At 35.1% G+C, this 20,219-nt stretch overlaps 1 protein-coding gene and 1 long non-coding RNA gene across 2 annotated transcripts; both read right to left on the reverse strand.

Moving 5' to 3' along the window:
* Positions 1-211: 211 nt before the first annotated feature.
* LOC145110922 (uncharacterized) lies at positions 212-1,271 on the reverse strand. Its single transcript, XR_013710120.1, has 3 exons — positions 846-1,271; positions 463-643; positions 212-377 (listed from the first exon to the last, which is right to left on the reverse strand). It is a non-coding gene; the product is annotated as an uncharacterized LOC145110922 (long non-coding RNA).
* Positions 1,272-15,861: 14,590 nt separating this feature from the next.
* LOC145113734 (uncharacterized) lies at positions 15,862-16,659 on the reverse strand. The gene is made up of 2 exons (XM_079049788.1): positions 16,140-16,659; positions 15,862-15,992 (listed from the first exon to the last, which is right to left on the reverse strand). Exons 1-2 carry the CDS (start codon positions 16,657-16,659, stop codon positions 15,862-15,864), a joined length of 651 nt encoding a protein of 216 aa, XP_078905914.1.
* Positions 16,660-20,219: the final 3,560 nt, after the last annotated feature.

The following is a 20,219-nucleotide window of genomic DNA, read 5'->3' on the forward strand; positions in this document are numbered from 1 at the left end:
GAACCTACTTTCCTTGAGTACAACTTTTTTTCACTATCTATTCTTTAAATAAGCTTTGAATTTGAATGTTTTGCAAAATATAAAAAAAAAAAAAAACATACCATGAAAAAATTTGAATTTGAAATTGTAGAAATAGAAATAAGATACGCTTCAACACATTTTAACAACATATCGTTAATTTTTTTTCTCATCAATATTATCATTTATTTCCTTTAATCTCATCATCAAATCTTAAACATCCGCATCATACACAACAAAGATCATAGACGCACGCATTGAGAGTTATATTGCAACACCAAATTGACAACGATCCTGCAATTGTTGCTTGTCTCTTTCGTCCTCCTGTATTGTCGTTCTCCAATCCTGATCGAATGAAACTAAAAGAAAGAATAAAAAAAAATTATAATATGAAACTTCATATGTAAAAGTTAGCAAAAATGTCAGGTATATGAAGAAAAATACCTGATGTTTAATTCTCCTTTCTTGTTCACTATAATAAAAAGTGTCAAACAAAAGGCAAATATCATGATTATTTGTGGCAGCTTGAATATCCAAAATTAGGGTATTTTGATAGTTCCATTACGTACAGCATGTATCAGTCACTCTATATTGTAAATCCACTTCCATCAGCCTTTCTAAATCCCTAAAAAAAGAGAATCAAACGAATCAGCAGTAGATATAGAAGCAGGTGAACTGAAATTCAGAATTTTATGGAAATAGGGCAGGATTTGTGTGCCTAATTGAACACGGTAAGCAAGCATAAGAAAATTAGAACCCAAAATTACAAAAGACACACATTTTGACAAATTAAAACACAGTGTATGAGAATGAAAAGAAGTATGTACCTTTGTATCAATTGGCGTGTATACTTTGTTCAAGTAGTTATGGGTTGCAGTTTTTTAACCGCAATCAAAACAGAGACTGAAAGTCAGAGCGGTGTGATGGTTGTGAGATTGGTGGTTCGATGGCCTGGCGGTTGGATGAAGGAGGAGCGGTGTACACAACTGATCACCGACATCAATTTCCCTCATCCTTCTTCCGTCTAAGATGCGATTCTCCGGGTTCTTTATGAAAAAACCATAAAAAAGAAAGAGAATAAGATAGTAGTAGGGCGTGCAAAGGTTCAAAAAATACGATGGCGGTGGCCTATGTCGGCGTTTCGATGTTGCGACGATTTTCCCGGGTTGCTTCTCCGCCTTTGTCGAGTCCTTCCGTCATCGGAATATTGCAATGAACTCGTAGTGATGAAGAAGATGTAGAAAGAAGATAATGGTGATGGGAAGCATCGAGAAAGAAAGATATAGAAAGGTTGAGCAGGATAAAGAACGATTGGTTATAAACGTAATCAAGGGACGAAAGTTGACAAAGCGTCGAAAATATTGTGGCCAATCTCTAATGCATAGAAAAGTTAGTGTTTCATAAGACAATGAGAATTAATATATACTAGGTGGTGATTCCGTGGTGAACCACACGACGGTATTTCTATAAATTTGTACCACATATAGGGACCGTTTCTGTAACTTTGTTATACATGGATCATGTAGGTAACTTTCCTACACGGTCATCATTTCTTTCTTTATTGTACGTTAATCGATTTATTTATTATAACATCATATTTTTATTTTTTCCCTATTATAGCATCGCGTTTTTCGAAATATACCAAATTATAGCAATATCATTCTTATACAAAACAATTTTCACAAAATGTTCTAAGAAGAAAAAAAAGTTCAAGATGATTTGTGGTAAAAAAGAGTTATCATATAATAATAATAATAATAATAATAATAATAATAATAACAATAACAACAACAACAATTTAAAACTTATTAGATTCTACAAAATTATTTACCGTCTCATTATTATTAGAAATCGAACCTCTTGGACAAATGCTAATCGTAAAGAGGATGATTTGTCGATGTATGCATAACATTCATTCCTTTCCCATGTAAAATGATCCAATTTGTGGAAGACAATTTTGTAAAAATGAAAACAAACAAAGAAAAAATTGAGATTAGATGTTACCGAGTGTAAGGGCTAAACATCTGAATATTTAGTAGTCACTTGATCCAGTATAACAACCTGCTCAAACTAAACAAACACACTCATTTTTTTTTAAGTTTCAAATTTAACATTTTATGGTTGGATACAACATCAATTGAAACGATATAACAGGGTTGACAGTGTTCGTTCCTTCAAACATTCATCTTCAATGTAGATCTTCTGAAACTTACAAAATGGAACCACACTTTCATTTAAGTCTATTATCAAGGTATCATTTACATTGGAAGAGGCTACACCCTCAAATCTCTACCAACTATTTTACTTCTTTTGTTCATTTTGGAATTATTTTGGCATCATACCACATTAATTAGGTATGTCTGGATTTACTTAAAAGTAACATGTTCATAAATAACCTTTTCATTATTTTGGATAAACCAAAAATACATAACAAAAGCCCAAAGTTAAATAAAGTATGTCCGGATTTACTTAAAAGTAACGATGGTGAAAGTTATTGGGTACAAACAAACCCTATAGGTGTCGTATTTGCCATATCTTTCAGTGTGGGGGCAGTCTGCTTCAGTGTCAATTCACTATTTTTGATAATGAATTCGAATGCATAGTCCATGAGACCACCATTGCATCCTTCATTATAAGATGTATCACAATCCACAAGCTTCGATATTCTCTACTGCTAGCCACAAAGGTTTCAAGAGTTTGTCACTTTTGGTCCTCGTATTTACCAAATATAACACCTCAAGTTTTTGCCACATTAGTTTGTGGAGTTGGCACTTTTGGCCCCCTCACCTTCCATGTTCTAAATATTGTGTACTTGCTCAATAGAAGAACCCTAGATGGTGAAAAATACTAAAATCATACACAAACCTCAAATAGAAGTTCGTAGCACCAACTATCACAATCAGAAAGCAAACAAAAAAATGTGCAACAAATTACTCTATTTTTAAAATAGTTAGGGTCTATTTATCTCTTCTACCTTACCATTTCTCCTCAACATCACTTTGTTTTCCCGTAACCTGTAATCCAAAAACAAACAGAAAATGAGCAAGATAAAATCCACCTACCTTTTTTTTATAGCCTGAGGGTTTGTTGGCTCCTCATCAGAAGACCAATTCATCATCAGAACTGCCAAATTATGATGCACAGTGCTACATAAATATTGAAATGAGAAATGGTAAGTGGTTTTCAAGAGTGGAATGAAACACAAGTCAAAAACGTAGAAGCGGAAAAGGAAACTACCTGTTCGCTTGGCCATTGATGCTATAGCAAATTTGGACTATATGCTGCTCATCCTACCAAAATCAAAAGTAACAAAAAAAACATACCAAAAGTAGAAGAAGAATCAGAAACTATTTATTCGCTTGGTCATTGATGCTATGGTGAATTTGGACACTATGCTAGTCATTTAATTGGAAACAACACTTTGAGAACAAACCTGAAGAGCAACAAATACGACGACTATCCAAGTAACGCATAAATCAGAGCCGAGTCGAAAGGGAAAATCGGAATGACTCTCGTTCCCAATCAAAATGCAAGAATTTAAACAAATTGATTTGCACTAAAAAGGAGTATGAAGAAAGAGCATCTTAAATCAAAATTTACTATAGGAAATTAGGGCACGATTCTTTGTCGTGGTATTTTTCCGCTTTCCAAATTTCAACGTACCGATGGTTTTTCCGGTTCTTTTTCTCCACCGGTGTTCGATGTTGTTGTTTTTTCCCCAACAGGTTTGAACGAAATTTGGAGCAAATAGAAGAAAAAACAGCAAATGGAGTATTTGATTGGAGGGGAAGACATACACAAAGCTACGAACAAAGCAGTGTCGGAAATCAATTGGAGAAAGACGGGTGGTGCTCTAATGACGGAATTGTGGTTGTTAAGATGCACGTCTGTTTATTAACAGAGGGAGACTGATTGACTAAGTCTAAAAACTGTGGTGGCCAAATTCTGAAGTAGCAAAGTTCACTATTCATAAAGGCTAGGGATATATATATATATATATATATATATATATATATATATATATATATATATATATATATAGAGAGAGAGAGAGAGAGAGAGAGAGAGAGAGAGGAGGGTTCAATTGAGGAAAAAAAAAGTTGAGAATGAGGGAATCATTCTTAGCCACACATTTATTTTGCTGCAAAACACTTAAGCGTACCGGCGGAAATAGATACATGTGTTTTCTAACCAAACACGTTTCCTTAAACTATGCTAATCATTACCTTAATATACAAAAAACATACTTTGTTTTTGTTTTTTTTATTTTTAGAAAGCCATTTTTATCGAAAATTTATTTTAAATATATCAAAATTCATAATTTTTTTATTCTCTATAAATAGACATCCATATTAATATAGTTTTAAAATAAAATAAATTTTTTTTAGAGTTTCAGCTCTCGTTATTAATGTGAATAAAAACCTATCAGATTTTTATTACAGTACATTCGTTATTCACTTATGAATAAAACGTATGCTTAATTTTTTTTTTATAGTTTAAGTATCGTTCATATATGAATATGACACGTAATAAAGTTTTCTTACTTGAAATATATTTTTTACATCATCTTTCGTCATATATTCTATTTATATATGAATAAAACGTGTATTAGTTATCGTCATATTTTATATTCATATATGAATAAAACATTTATCAGATTTTTGTTACAGTTAATTTGTTATTCATATATGAATAAGTAGTATAAATGATACTTAAACTGTAAAAAAAAATAATTATATATTTTTATTCATAAGTGAATAACGAATGTACTGTAGCAAAAATTTGATGAATTTTTATTCACTTATGAATAACGATAGCTGAAAATATAAAAAAATAAATTTTTTATTTTATCCTAAAACTATATCAATATTGATGTCTATTTGTAGAGAATAAAAAATCATGAACTTTGGTATATTTAAAATTATTTTTCGATAAAAATAGTTTTTTAAAAATTAAAAAAACGAAAAAAAACTATGTTTTTTGTATATATTAAGGTAATGATTAACATAGTTGAAGGAAACATGTTTTGTTAGAAAACAGATGTGCATTCCTTTCCAATTTCCGCTGGTACGATGGAGGTTTTTGCGGCAAAAATAAATGAGTGACTGAGGATGATTTTTTCCCCATTCTCAACTTTTTTTATTTTCTCAATTGAACTTACTTCACTCTCTCTCTCTCTCTCTATATATATATATATATATATATATATATATATATATATATATATATATATATATATATATATATATCCTATACTACTGTATAATTAGTAAAATAAAAGAATTTTTTAAACGGTATTGTTTTACCACAAAACATTTATATTTGAAAGTTAGGTGTGATTCTTTTTTTTTTTATTAAAATTTAAATAATGAAAATACAATTAAGATAATAAATAGACAACATTGTATCATTACTTGTAATAAAAGTTAACTTGTCTAACAACAATATAATCAATATTTAAAATACAAATATGACACCTTATTTTCACTTTTGCAATATACGAACCCGTGAGGTAATATCGTATTTTTCATAGAAATCTATTTATGATTTTTTGAAGTTACGCGTTACGATGTATTATGTCAGTATTTATTAAAAAATACGAAACAAAAATATATTATGTGTTAGCTAAAGTAATGTTAATAACTATTGATGTCCACGTGAATACGAATTCGTGGATATAAAGAACGTCGACAACGAAACTCGCTTGAAGAAGTTATGAATTTTGTAAGAACATTCATTATGTATTCCTTATAATATATAAAGTGGAAACAGATTGCGAATTCGCTATTAATATTTAAAGGGAAGTCATAGTACTCGAAATTAAAAAACCGTAGATATAAAGAACGTCGAAAACGAAGTTCGTATGCAAAAGTTACGCCTCTCCGAAGATATCGAGAAAATAGCAGATTCCGAGCCATCACCATGCTCACCCAATGTCGACGGATGAATAGTGAATAGTACCACAAATCACCCCTATAAATACAAACCCACCCCTCCTTCATTTCTTGCACCATTCTCTTGATTCAAGAGTCTTTCTCTCTCACCCTCGAGCATTTCGGTCCGTCGTGATTCGACTTCTCGTTTTGTAGTTTTAGTAGTTCAGTAGAGAAGCTTTGGAAGTTTCAGAAAAGTATAAGAAAGTAGGCATCGAAGTCCTGCTCGCGAATATTCGGATTTTAGAAAAGCTATATGTCGAAATGGTCTACGTACGGGAGATGTGTCTAGGATAGACACGTTGTCGAGGTTGTTGGATTTCAGAAAAACTATATGTTGAAATGGTCCTGCCTACCCAACTATTATTTGATAGCCATGAAAGTATATTTTTATATTAGTGAAGGATCTAATTATATAGTTGTTATGTTCAAATGGTCAGTAACAAGTATAGTATATTATAGGTTATGTTCGTGATGAACTGTCTGCAAAACTACCTACTTAGTTGTTTTGAGATTGTTTAGGTGAGTTTGCTCACTATACGATATATTACAATATGTATCATCTATACGTTAGGAGGTAGTTATATTGTAGTGTGCTTTTAGGCAAGTACACTACCTTAGTTGCCTGTTGGGTTGGGCCGTTTATCTGTTTGTCTGTTATATATATGTTGATATATCTATATGAAAAGTTGACGGTGGAACGACGAAAGGTCGTGAGCCTATAGACTCGTTTTGATGACAGAGCAGTGATAGGCTGTGAGTCCAGGTACACATGTTATTGGTGGAAAGATGAAAGGTCGTGAACCATTGTTTGTATGCATTGTATATGTATTTGTGATACATGGTATTTTGGGAAACTCTCTTGACTTATAGTTACGAATTAACTATTTTCAGGATGTTCCTCTTGGGAAGGCTCGAAAATGTACTCACATCGAAAAAATAATATGTTTTAGACTTCCGCTTTTATGTTTAATAAATGTAATGACTTTGATCTTTTAATGAAAATGGGCTTTTGGAGTTATTATATGTATGTTTTAAAAATGAAAAGTTTATGGTGAAAATCGAAACGTTACAACAATTGTCTTCAAAAGCTTTAAAAGTTAATTTGACGATGTTGAAGTGAGCGTTCAGTACATTTTGTTTAAGAGGCAACGTTGTTGAACATTTTGCGACTGATTTGTTGGAAATAACCATAAAATCTACCGACTCCGGTTTCCAAACCTGGTTCTTGATCACTTTGGAAGCTAACATGTAAATAAAAGCAAAAGGAAATGTTAGCACCATGAAGTAGTTTACAAATAAACATATGCACAAAATACATGTTCATATTTCAATACAAGGCATAAAGTACATTGGCCACATGGTAATTTACAAATAAACATATACACAAAATTTATGTTCATATTTTAATACTAGGCGTAAAGTGTATTTGCCACAATTATTCCTCATCAAGTAATTCTATTATTAAAGGCTTTCAATTTATCAATCTCAAGATAAAGATAGCAACTTTAAATGATGAAATTTAGACCTGAATTACCATGTGAGAACAAACATTCATTGACATATTCAGCGGCGGAGGGAGTCCAGGGCCAACAGGTGTTCAGCCCCCTTATCCTTTTTAATTAGACTATAAGATTCTCATAGTTTCATATATTCATTTTACCCATTGCCACCCCCAATTAGAGTAGGCCCATAAATAGATTTCTATGAAAAATACGATATTACCTCCTGTCTATGTAACACCCCGATTCTCAGGTATTGATTTATATAAGAATTTCTTTGATTTCAAGGTCTACTCGACGAGTTGGTTGCCCTACTCGTCGAGTAGCAGCGGGTTGGTCCACGTATTTTAGTGACCTACTCGCCGAGTCCAAGAAGGGACTCGACGAGTAGGAGCTGGCAGATGAAACCCTAAATCTCGGGGTGTTGCACCCTATTTAAAGGATCATTGGCCTTCCTCAGCCTCCCCTTACAGCCTCTTGATAATCCAGAAACCCTAATTCGTGTGAGTGTGCTCCCATTTGTGTATTCTTAAGCTTTGGAAGAGGATTTTGGAGAAAAGAGCTTGGAGAGCAAGTATCCAGAATCAAGGAACATGTGGGATCTGAAATCTCTCTTAGTTGGCATCTTCTGGAAGGTATCAAATCGCTATCTTGACCTCATTTCATTTATAGATCCCTTTTGGGTAAATTTTAGGGCTTTTCTAGCATATTAGGAAGCCTTTCTTGTGTTTGAGCTAAGATCTGAGGTTGCAACCTCAGATCTGAACTCTCTTGGGTCTCTAAGTCCATAAAGTTTCCATCTTTTGCAAGAATGAGACTCTCCTAAGGTGTAAAGCTCCATTAGAAGCTTAGATTGGTCATTTAGAGTCTCTAGGACCTTGCATGCACGTAAAGTTTGCAACTTTACGTGATAAACATGCCTTAGAAGCTTGGATCTGCAATATGGAGTCGTTGCATGGCTTAAAAAGTACCTGTATGGATGAAGGTCTGAAGGGACTCGGCGAGTTGCATAGTCAACTCGGCGAGCCACATGAAGATGGTCCTATACTCGACGAGTTGGATGAACAACTCGGCGAGTCCGTTGAAGATTGTCGTAGACCCGACGAGTCAGTAGAAGGACTCGGCGAGTCGGTTAGGGTTTTCCCAACCTTCGGACACGTATGAACTCGGCGAGTTGTAAAGGGAAAACTCGGCGGGTTGGCCAAGGGGTTTCGGCCACTGACACTAGGAACTCGACGAGCCACTCGAGTGACTCGGCGAGTTGGCGAGTCATGCCAGAAACTCGGCGAGTAGCTAAGGGTACTCGACGAGTTGAGGTCAACATGGACTGTTGACCTTGAAAGTTGGCTTGGACTTTGGGCAAGGGTTGACTATTGGACTTCTGGAAGTATCTTGGGAAACCTATGAACTTTGTGATGTGTCGGATATAGGTGGTGGAGTCTGTGGTGGTGATCCAGGAGTTAAGCTTTCTAGTTTCAGACGACAGTTGCGAGGTGAGTTATCCTCACTATACTAAGGGGTCTAAGGCACCAAGGCTGACCCATTGGATATGTTATCCTAGCAGTGTTAGATATTGAGTATGAGTTAGTATTGCATGCTAGTGGTTATGCCAGTTAGGTAGATCTGTAGGACTACCTGTGTTGTTATATGATTATTTGCATGCACAATGGTTATGTTTATATGTGGACATATTATGTGGGATGGATTGAGGTGATACTGCTCCGTGCGGTAACCAACAAACCCGGGAGTATTCCAGATGCGAGCTAAGGGAGACTCGTACTGTGGGCTCGAGAGCATTCCAGTTACGAGCTGAGGGAGACTCGTACTGTGGGCTCGATGGCAAGCCAGATGTGAGCTCCGAGCCCGTAAGGCAATCCAGACTAACACTGTGGACCCAGGGGGTATATCGTCTGTAAAGCTGTGGACCCAGTACATGCTGTTGTTTATATATGTGTTATGTGCAGTGTATCGGTATTTTGGGGGAACTCACTAAGCTCTCGGGCTTACAGTTTCAGTTTATTGTTTCAGGTACATCAGGGGATCGCGACAAGGCGAAGGCGTGATCGTACAGCTCCTCATGTTTTGTTTATGTTTCTGGGAAAACTCTGATATTATACATTTTGAAAACCAGTGTGTAATGTTTTGATGAATTTGGAATGAGTTTTAAAGTTAAATTTGGAAAAAAAAATTTATGGGTATTACAAGTTGGTATCAGAGCCTTGGTTTGAGTGAATTGGAGGAACATGCGTGTGAATCCAGTCTCAAATCAAGGAAAGGTTTTCAAATGATTTCTAAAAATGGTTTTTTTCAAAATAAGTAAAGGAGGATACAGGGTGTACGATCAGTCGGAGCCAGTAAGTAGACCCCAAATTGCCATACAGTTATTTGATTATGTGATATGTTAGAACATCATGCTAGAGATAGGTTAGGGATCTTCAGGAATTGCATGATAGAATTCCCTGATTATATGATGCCTGCTAGCCTGGGATTTTCCTTATATGAAATTGACATCATTACTGTAGTTGCATAGTGTATGCATTACGGTTATTGCATCATTACTCTATTTGACAGGTTTTTCATTTATATCGGGACTGATGTTGTTTGGTTGCCTTATTGCATCAACAAATTGTTTACCACCGCTTACGGTATAAATGGTTGCCTTATTCGCCTGTAATGGATTCTACTGATTGGACTGATTCTTCAAGCTACGCCCAACCTTCTGTCTTCGCCTTTTGTTCTTTGTTCTGAGGACACTTGCAGTCCATTAAAGGTATGATTTTGTATACTACCTATTTAATCATTTGGAGAATATTGGGGGTTCTGTTTAAATAATTTCTTATTAGTGACAACAACAAAGTAGGAAATGTTTAAAAAGCATAAATCAATCGCATGAGAGTATCCAACAACTTATTTTATGAGAGGGGTATATGTGGAAAGTTTAATCTGTAGGAAATGATAAAAAAATTACGAAAAAAGAAATCAGTAGGACAGTTGAAATAGCAATAACAGGATGGCCAATCCTTCAAATAGTAAACTTTTTCATAGAGAACTACAACAGGAAAATTCAATATAAAAAAAGGAATAAATTATGACGTGGTGAATCAAATGGAAGCAGTAGGATACAAAACACAGGGGTAAATTAGGAAAGGAAAAAAAATTAGCATATTAAGTGGATGTTATTTTTCTGTAATGGAAACAGTATAATACAAAACACAGGGGTAAATTAGGAAAGATCCAAAATTTCAATCAAACCGGGGTCCGCTAGTAAATGACGCATGTAAGAATGGAGATGATTACTTTCAAAAGGCACATCAAATACCTGCTTGAAAGTGGTTGTCATAGGGTCTAATTTTGTATGAATTCACCCCTTTGAGAATGTGGCATAAAAAGGATATTTGTTTTATCATACCTACACTTTGTTATAAACTTAATAAATTTAGTTATTGCAGCCTTTTGCGGGAACCCTTTAAATCTTTACCTCTTATTTGGACCACCCATGAAAAAACACCAGGGAACTTGACTCCACTGCTGATGCATCAGAAGTCTAGATGGCATACCGGAAAACAACACTAAAACATTATTCTGATAAGGTCTGATTTTTATAAAAAAATTATACATAACATTTTATTTTCATCTTTTATTTTCTTTATTTACTTTTTTTTTTTGAAAATATGCCTAAATATAACGTTTTAATAATCAACTTTACCAGTGTACTTTCTTTCTTTTAGAGCAGGCAAACATCAAAGATTGTATTTTGATTTTAGTCGTTGAAAAAAATAGCACTATCTTAGATCATTGTTCCCTCCTTTGCTTAATCACTACCCACCTATAATTTTGGTTATAGGTTCTCTTTATATGTTTATTTCTGAAGTATTGTGGCTTCTTTTTAATAACAATTGTTGGTTTTTTATGGTTATTTTTGAAGGATTTCAAGAACAAACAGAGAAGCTGCAAGCTAGGGAAGCCAATTTCAGGAAGAGGGAAGAGGTACTCAAGAAATGTTGTCTACATATATGTTTATCATAATGTAAATATATTTTTAAATACTTAATCACTCATAATAGTAATTACATAAGTAGTGAGCAAACCAATGACTGAAAAACTACATTTTTTAACAGATACACAAAAATCTCCAAATAGACAAATAATTCACTGCAATTATTAGATTCATAATATAACAGTTTAGCACATACTAATCCCCATTTTTCTTGACGTTTATTTGTTTTGGTTAAGATATTTAAGGCCCAATTTTTTTTTTTGAATTTTTATTTTTAATCTCTTGAAATGTGTTCGATCTTGCTAGACTTGATAGCCGATGTGTTGTCTGTTAAGTGCATTTTCATAAACCGGGGTCCGCCAGTAAACGACGCAGGTAAACAGTACTGTGGATTGCCATAGACCCTGCATATTGAAAGCGCGTCTTGATAATGACTGTACATAAACCGGGGTCCGCCAGCAAACGACGCAGGTAAGAAGACACGTTGGTTGCTATTTCTTGCTATTAGCAAGATGATATACTGATTTTTAATTTTTAATCATTTTTAGGAAGAGCATATTGTATTGTGTTAGCCGAGAGAGTTGTGCAAAATCTTATGCAAAGAATGAGTTGCATTGCCACACTCACAAAGGTAACAATAACATCTCCATAACTTTATAAAAATTAATAATACTACATAATAATTTATAACCATTAAAAAAAAATATTAGTTTTTTTTTAACTGTTATAGGCGATGGTAGAAGCTGCAAACCCTGCATGCATATTGGAAACAACAAAAACTGTACTAGCATTATGTTTGGAGGATAACCGGGCGGTGTTCTTTTACTTTTTTACCCTTTGATCTTATTTACATAAACCCTAATTTTTTATATGATCTTTTTACTAACACGCCAACACGTATTGATAGGTCGAGGGAAGAATCACATAATGGGTTTATTTGATATGGTGATGATAAAGGACAATCATATCTCCATATCCGAAGGTGTCTCAAATTCCCTTAAATTTGTTGACCTTTATTTGACCAACAACAATCTTCAAATGGGAGTTTAGGTAATTTCAATTTCAATTTCGGTGAGTTTCTTTGTTTCTTTCCCTTTTAATTTCAAAGCCAATTTTTTTTATTGAACAGGGGGAGACAAGGACATTTGAGGAAATAACCAATCAAGCATTTTTCTCTCTTTAGTGTCGCACCGATTCTGATTTATTTTTCGCACCGATTCTGATTTATTTTTAGCTAGATGAGATTGAAATTCTGCCCCCCGCGGAGCGGGGGTAACCCTCTAGTTATATATATATTAAAGTTGTGGAAGAAAGGAATAGTAAAGTTGGCATACTTTGTCCAGCTTTGGCCCCTTGATTTACATATCCGGTCCCTGTACTTCTTTAATTAATTTATTCATGTCCTTTTGTTTGTGTTCCATTCAACTTCCCATTTTTTTGACAGAATTGGTCCCTGTATTATTGTTGGAAGTTAGGAATACTAAATTTGGATGTTTTTTGACAACTTTGCTCATTATTCTTTACCCATTTTGACATTTTTGGTCCTTACAATCAATATTTTTACACTTTTTTGGAACCTTTTAATATTTAAAGTTTGGCCACAAAACTTTAACGGTTTGACAACTTTGATCCATTTTCTAAAAAGTTGCTAATTCCTACCCCTTTAATTCTTTAGCCATTTTCACACTTTTGGTCCTTGCAGTTAAAACTTTTACATTTTTTTGTTCGGGACAAAGCCCGGACTTTTCATCCTTGCACTTTCTATGTCTGTCATATTTATCAATTCGGAAACAACATTGAAACCTTCTGGCCCCCGCGTAGCGGGGGTAACCTTTCTAGTTAGTTATTAACAATGTAGTTAGTATTTCCATCTTCTAAATTGTTCATATAAATTATGTTAATTATTAATTAAGACATAATAATATTGAAGAGTCAAGAGTCGGTTAATATTTAACTTGAAATGAAAATTTTAAAATAAATAAATTTAGATTTTTTTATTTTTTATTTATTTATTTATTTTATTCATAATACATGAAAACGACTTATGATCTTAAGCTATACTAGCCACAAACGTGGTTTAGATATAAATTATATTTCATATTATATTATGATATAAGCCCTCATTCTGAAATCATGGTTCCGCCCCTGGACATATTAAAGAAGTCGTCTGTCCATACCAGTAAAAAGTGCACCACATGATGATGCTATGTATAGTAGCATCAATATTTGAAATCAAGGCAACTAACCTTAAGATTCAGATTTTTTTAGTATTCCCTTTTGGAATTGCATTCTTTTCCCTGAAGAAAAAGTTGTAATAATATGAAAAAAGATTATGAAACAAATAACGATATTGATCATAGGATTGTACGATCTTACAATCCTAAGTATACAAATGAGTCATATCGTATATGGATCAATTTGGGTAGGATCACAGGTAAGATTGTAGGATCGTAGGTAGGATAATAGAATCGGGATCCGATCCAATCCTACCTTCCCTTCATTTTGTTTTTGAAAATGAAAATAAAATGAATTTACCATTTTATGTCTTTTACCTTTACCAGTTTACCGTTTGTCATTTTGTATTGTGAGTTGTGACTAATATTTTGAAGTTTTTTTAGTTTTTAAACGAAAAACTAAATGTTTGAGATATTTTTCATGTTTTAAAATTATAAGTCAAAATTGTGTTTTATTTTGTAGAATCTTAAGATCCCAATCCCGATCTTGTAAACCCAAAAACAATTTTACGTAAGGTCCCGATTTTGACAACCTTAATACATACAACAATATTATCCTACCTAGATTTCTCAAATCTCCGATTTGTTTTATATTAGGTATGAACATAAATAATGCTCAAAATGATTTGTTGGATGGAATACAAGTTGAACATATGGCATAATTAAAAACCTACTTAATTGCTGAGAATTTTATCGTTCTCCACCTTTAGCAAAGAATTACCCACCATTTCGATTTTTTCATGCACTGTCCCATGAATTTCACATGAATTAAAACATAATATGATCTTTTTTTGATAAATTCAGGGTTAAATTATATATTTTATTACTGATTGGCTGATTTGAATAGTCAAGTCAGCCAGAGCTTCCATTATATATATATATATATATATATATATATATATATATATATATATATATTAATTGTAAGCATATGTCACAACAACACTTTGTAGTGCTCTGTAGAAATTATTTGGGAAAAAATAAACCTTCATTTGATTTCTTCAATTTTGAAACAAAACCATTATCTGTATAGGCGACAAACCCAACTCCTGACTCAATTGCAATCTTTTTTTTTCTCATTTGGGGGAGGACATTTACAACTACCCACCAGAAAAACGATATCAAAAATTAAAATAATGAATTCACATCCAAATGCTAAATAATAAATGGAATACTAGTGGAAGTCTCACACACCACAAGAAGCTGATTATTATTCTCACAGTATGTCGATGGCATCATTTCTTGCCATGGGTACGACTGGAGTCTCAATGGTGGTCATCACATCCTCCTCTACTAGCACCCTCCAATGACATTACTCTTTGGCAACGTCAACAACACAATTTCCAGCAAACCCTTGAAGTAACAAAACAAACCTCATGAAAATGGAAACTAAATCAACTTTGTTTCATGTTCTGTTTCTTGTTCCAGATTCGTTAATCGGTACCACCAAAGATCGATCGACCACAAGATGAACCTCTCTCGTGTGTTTTATATTGACTCCCCTTACAATCTCACCGTCTTCCCTCTTTCTCGGCCCTAATTGCTGCCGAAATCCCATCTTCCCTATCGATCTCTCTTGCTCAATGTAATATTCGATCTAAAAACAAAATTAGGGCAAGGAAAGTTGAGTGTGGGCGTATAAAAACTAAAACTTAGGGGGTGTCGCGAAACTTTTAGTTTTGGGGAATTAGAAGCGGGAAATGAAAACTTTTGGGGAAATTGAAGCCGCAACCTAGAAATTGAAAACTTTCAGGGCAAATCGAAGCCGCAACGTGGAAACAAATCGTGCCACTGCAAACATAATATAGTGCGACACAATAGAAATATGCTATTAAATGTAATTTTGTTTGTAGTGTGTGGAATAAAAAACATACGTGATTCTTCTACTATCCTATTAGACCGGAGGGTATGGGAGGGAAATTTTCCTTACTTTTTGTGGGTCATATCCTCCTCCCTCTCACCTAAAACCCAAGGAATGGGTGGGAAGCCATTCCCTCATTTTTTTTATTAAATAAAATTAATTTTTTTTATGATTTATAATTTTTAAATTAATACTAAACATAAAATTTAATTAAAAATAAAAAGCATTTCATTAATTAAAATAAAAATTACATTAAACCTAATATTGAATAAGTAGAAAATAATTAATATCCTAATTTTATATAAACCAAAATACGTCACTCAGAATCATCGTGTTCGTCATCGCCCTCATCGTCCTCGTCATCGCCTTGATCGTCTTCATCATTCTCCCCAGCGTCACTCTCGTCGTCGGAATCTTCACTCTCGACGAACATATCAGAATCCTCGTCTGATTCGTCAAACAAATCATCGTGAGGAAACTCTTACGCGAGCTGAATATGAGCCCTATAAATGTGCTCCACCAAATCAGCACGGAGGGCGTGATGAATGTCGCGATTGTGTACCTCTCTTCTATTCACCCTATACTCTTGTGTACCAACGGCTACTCCTTCGACATTTGGTAAAACTTCATTTTCGTTGTACCGGCATATCGTTCTTCCTTCGTCTTCAAGAATCATATTTTGCAATATGATACATGCATACATTACGTGCTGTAACCTTTTCACCTCATATGACCTTGCCCCGACCGTTAGTACTTGCCAACGTCTCTTAAGTACACCAAATGTTCGCTCCACATCCTTCTTAGCTGACTCTTGCGCCTCTTTAAACTTTTTCCTTTTCTGGTCGTTAGGACATGTAAACGATTTCACAAAAACAGACAAGGGAGGATATATACCGTCAGTAAGATAGTATCCACGCTTATATGCTACCCCATTTGCTTGAAAAGGTATACCGTGCGACTTTCCAAGGTAGATATCGTTGAATACTGGCGACTGGTCTAGCACATTGATGTCATTGTTTGCACCAGCTGGACCAAAGAATGCATGCCATATCCAAAGATCATGTGATGTGATAGCCTCTAGAATGATCGTCGGCTCTTTGTGGTCGCCTCTCATGTACTGACCACGCCATGCGTTGGGGCATAATGACCAACTCCAATATGCAATCAATACTACCTAGCATTCCAGGGATCCATGCTTGCCTTCATGTACCATGTACAATTGGTGGATATCGTTGATAGTTGGTTTGCGCAAATATCGTTGCCCATAAACCAAACAGATCGCTTTGCAGAACTTGTACACACACTACCGCACGGTACGTTCTGACATCCTAAAATACTCGTCCCATTTATCTGCGCCCATGCCGTATGCTAGCTGACGAATTGCAGTCGTGCATTTTTGAACGGGAGAGAAACCTTTTACCCGCCTTGGATCCATTTTCCATTGGAAATATGGAAAGCGGCCTTCCAAATCGCCAACAATACGTAAGAATAGTTCCTTCCTCATCCAGAACCGACGTCGAAACTTTACAGCGTAGATGGCGTCATCTGCAAAATAATCTTCTATAAGGCGATCGTGACCGGCTTCGTGATTTCTACGCAACCGCGGCTTTCTTAGCTTAGATCGTGCACGTGATGTTTCGCCTAGTCGGTTTTGATAGTATGCAACCGTTTTCGCCATGACGGAACCAATAAACTTAGTCTCCTCTACAGCCGTCGAATCGGATGATGAAGATGATGACATTTTGAATAATATTTTTTGGAGAGAAGTATAAGGTATGGTTTAAAAAAATGATTGGATGTTGTGGTATTTATAGTTTAAGAAAAGGAAAAAAAATAAAAAAAACAATTTATATATATTAACGGCTATATAGCCGTTGGAATCAACCGTTGCAATAAAAAAAATAAAATAAACGGACCAATCATGTGAGGAGTGAGAACACGGGATCCCCACCCCCACCCTCTTCCCGCGCCAACCTTCCCGCACCCACGGTGCGGTGTTCCCCTGTGCGGGAAAAGTCCCGCACCTCTCCCCGCACTCCATTCCGTCCGGCGTTACAATGAAAAGTAGCACTTGAAAAATTCAAAAGCAAGTTTATGCCCTAAGGATTATTTTTTATTTACGGTTTTGTGTGTTTCCATGATCACCAACAACACTTTCACTTGTTAGTTGTGCCTTATATAGAGTGAGTAAAGCACATGATAGAGAGAGGCGATACTGTAGAGACGCTAACCCCGTCTAATATTATAATTACGTATGGTGATTACAACCATGATAGAGAGAGGCGATACTGTAGAATCGATCGACAGAGGAGTGAAAACGAGAAATAATGTAATATATGGTAATTGATGACGGGAACACCGATGATGGCTTTTACCAACATCATCGTTTTCGATCTCCACCACCTGCATTCTAATGCTTCAGGATCTGATGTCTAAATCATTGATGCATATAATGCCACTCTTCTTATCTTTGTCGACACTGAACCAGACCCACATATCATCACTGTTCTCCATCTCGTTCAAAATACCCTCACTAGCAAGCTTCTTATAATGTCTGAGATCTCTCCCTCACCAAAATCCTGTTGGGTAATCTTGATGGGTTAAGTTGTTCATGGGTACGAATTCGAATGGGTCGATCCAGTTTCTTTATCCACAAGTTGGATAATCAGGACTTGGTCTAATGAAAGACCTGGTTTGGTGGGATTTCATCAACGTGGACTTAGTAGTCCTATCTTTAAGGTTTCTTAGTTGTTAGTTTTCCTTCTTCTTAGGATGTTAATTAGTATAAATAGAGTAGGTTTTATCTCCTAGTTGTAGTTGGACGTGTATGTATAATTTTTCTGTTTTCTAATGAACGAGTGATACACAGAAAATTGTCCCACCTTGAGATTGCATGTGTTTCTTTTGCTGTGAATATTATTGCATGTTTGATCTTGTGAAGAGCATGTTCCTTCAATTGGTATCAGAGCCCTAGGCTCATAGCGTGGGTTAGTCAAAGAAGGGTTGATCATAATCTGATTAACAGAAAGAAGCAAGTTCGTGACAAGTAGAAAGCATGAAGAAAGGCTGCACAACAGCATATTAGAAAGAAGAAAGAAAGCAAGAAAGAAAGAAAGGAAGAATGAATGAAAGAAAGAATAAAGAAGAAAGAATGAAAGCAAGAAAGAAAGAATAAAGAATGAAAGAATGAAAGCAAGAAGAAAGAAGCAGCATAATTTTTCTGTATGAACAATTGCAAGAGTAACAAGCAAGAAGGGTTGTTGCATAGTCTATAGCAAGTAGCAGGAAAGACAATCATAGCAAGAAGAGAGTTTCGGGTTTGTAGCAGGTAGCAAACAAGAAACAAAATGCATGAGATAGCAAGAAGCAAGAAGTCTGAGCAAGATAGAAGAACTGTGTGTTCTTAATGCAAGAAGCAAGAACTAGATAGCAAGAAAGAGGGTAGCAAGAAGCAAGAATATCGAAAGAGGCAAGAACGAGATCAAGCAACTGACTTTTTTTTTAACTTGAAATTCTAGCAAGAAATACCAGAAAATGCATGAATTAGGACAAGAGCAAGAACCGACTTTGTTGTGGTGAAGAAACGGGTCAAGAAGCATCAAGATTACGGGGGTAAATGTTGGGTAATCTTGATGGGTTAAGTTGTTCATGGTACGGATTCGAATGGGTCGCTCCAGTTTCTTTATCCACAAGTTGGATAATCAGGACTTGGTCTAATGAAAGACCTGGTTTGGTGGGATTTCATCAACGTGGACTTAGTAGTCCTATCTTTAAGGTTTCTTAGCTGTTAGTTTTCCTTCTTCTTAGGATGTTAATTAGTATAAATAGAGTAGGGTTTATCTCCTAGTTGTAGTTGGACGTGTATGTATAATTTTTCTGTTTTCTAATGAATGAGTGATACACATAAAATTATCCCACCTTGAGATTGCATGTGTTTCTTTTGCTGTGAATATTATTGCATGTTTGATCTTGTGCAGAGCATGTTCCTTCAAATCCTAGATCCATCTATGTTTCTGTTTTTGACACTTCAAATCCATCGAGGACCATCTGTAAGCATCTGAAAAGACGAGCTTGCCCGGATTTTGACTTTTATTCTAACCCAAAACTATTTAATTCGTTGAGGCATACAAGATCATCGAGATGAAGGAAACGGAAACAATTGAGGCATAACATATCATCGGGAAGGGTTGTGGGTCTAACTATTCGTCTTTCCGGTTCTCTTTTTTTTTTGGAACGACAATCTAACCTACTCCTAAACTACACCTTAAATCCACCTATGTCCACGACGGGACTTGAACCCTCAACCTCAAGGAGGGAGGGCAACACCGGATACCGCTGGGCTAGAAGCTCTTTGGTTCCGGTTCTCTCTCTCACTCTAAAAATGACAACAATTAAGGCATAACATATTGTCGATAGGAAGGAAACGACAACAATAGAGGAGACATGTGACAATGGTTGGCAGCAGAAAGAATGGTTGATTATTTTCCTCTTGACAAAACATGAGAGCGATGGCATATTTTATTGAAGTATATTGCTGAATATGATTTTGATATGGAAACATCAATCATTTTCCCCATTTTTCTCTTTTGTTCCAAAACAACAAAACTACCTTTTTTTCACAAATTAGAGACTGTAATATACTACAATTGCTTACACATTGTTTGATCCAGTTAT

Source organism: Lactuca virosa, chromosome 5, assembly GCF_052849685.1.
Source record: "Lactuca virosa cultivar CGN04683 chromosome 5, Lactuca_virosa_CGN04683_v6, whole genome shotgun sequence".
Lineage (NCBI taxonomy): Eukaryota > Viridiplantae > Streptophyta > Magnoliopsida > Asterales > Asteraceae > Lactuca > Lactuca virosa.

Bases quoted from the DNA above. Each gene is read 5' to 3' on its own strand.
- LOC145113734 (XM_079049788.1), bottom strand. From the start codon at position 16,659: ATGAGAGGCGACCACAAAGAGCCGACGATCATTCTAGAGGCTATCACA. The intron at 15,993-16,139 runs GTACACAAGAGT...TTGACGAATCAG, and splicing joins TGTCGAAGGAGTAGCCGTTG to ACGAGGATTCTGATATGTTC.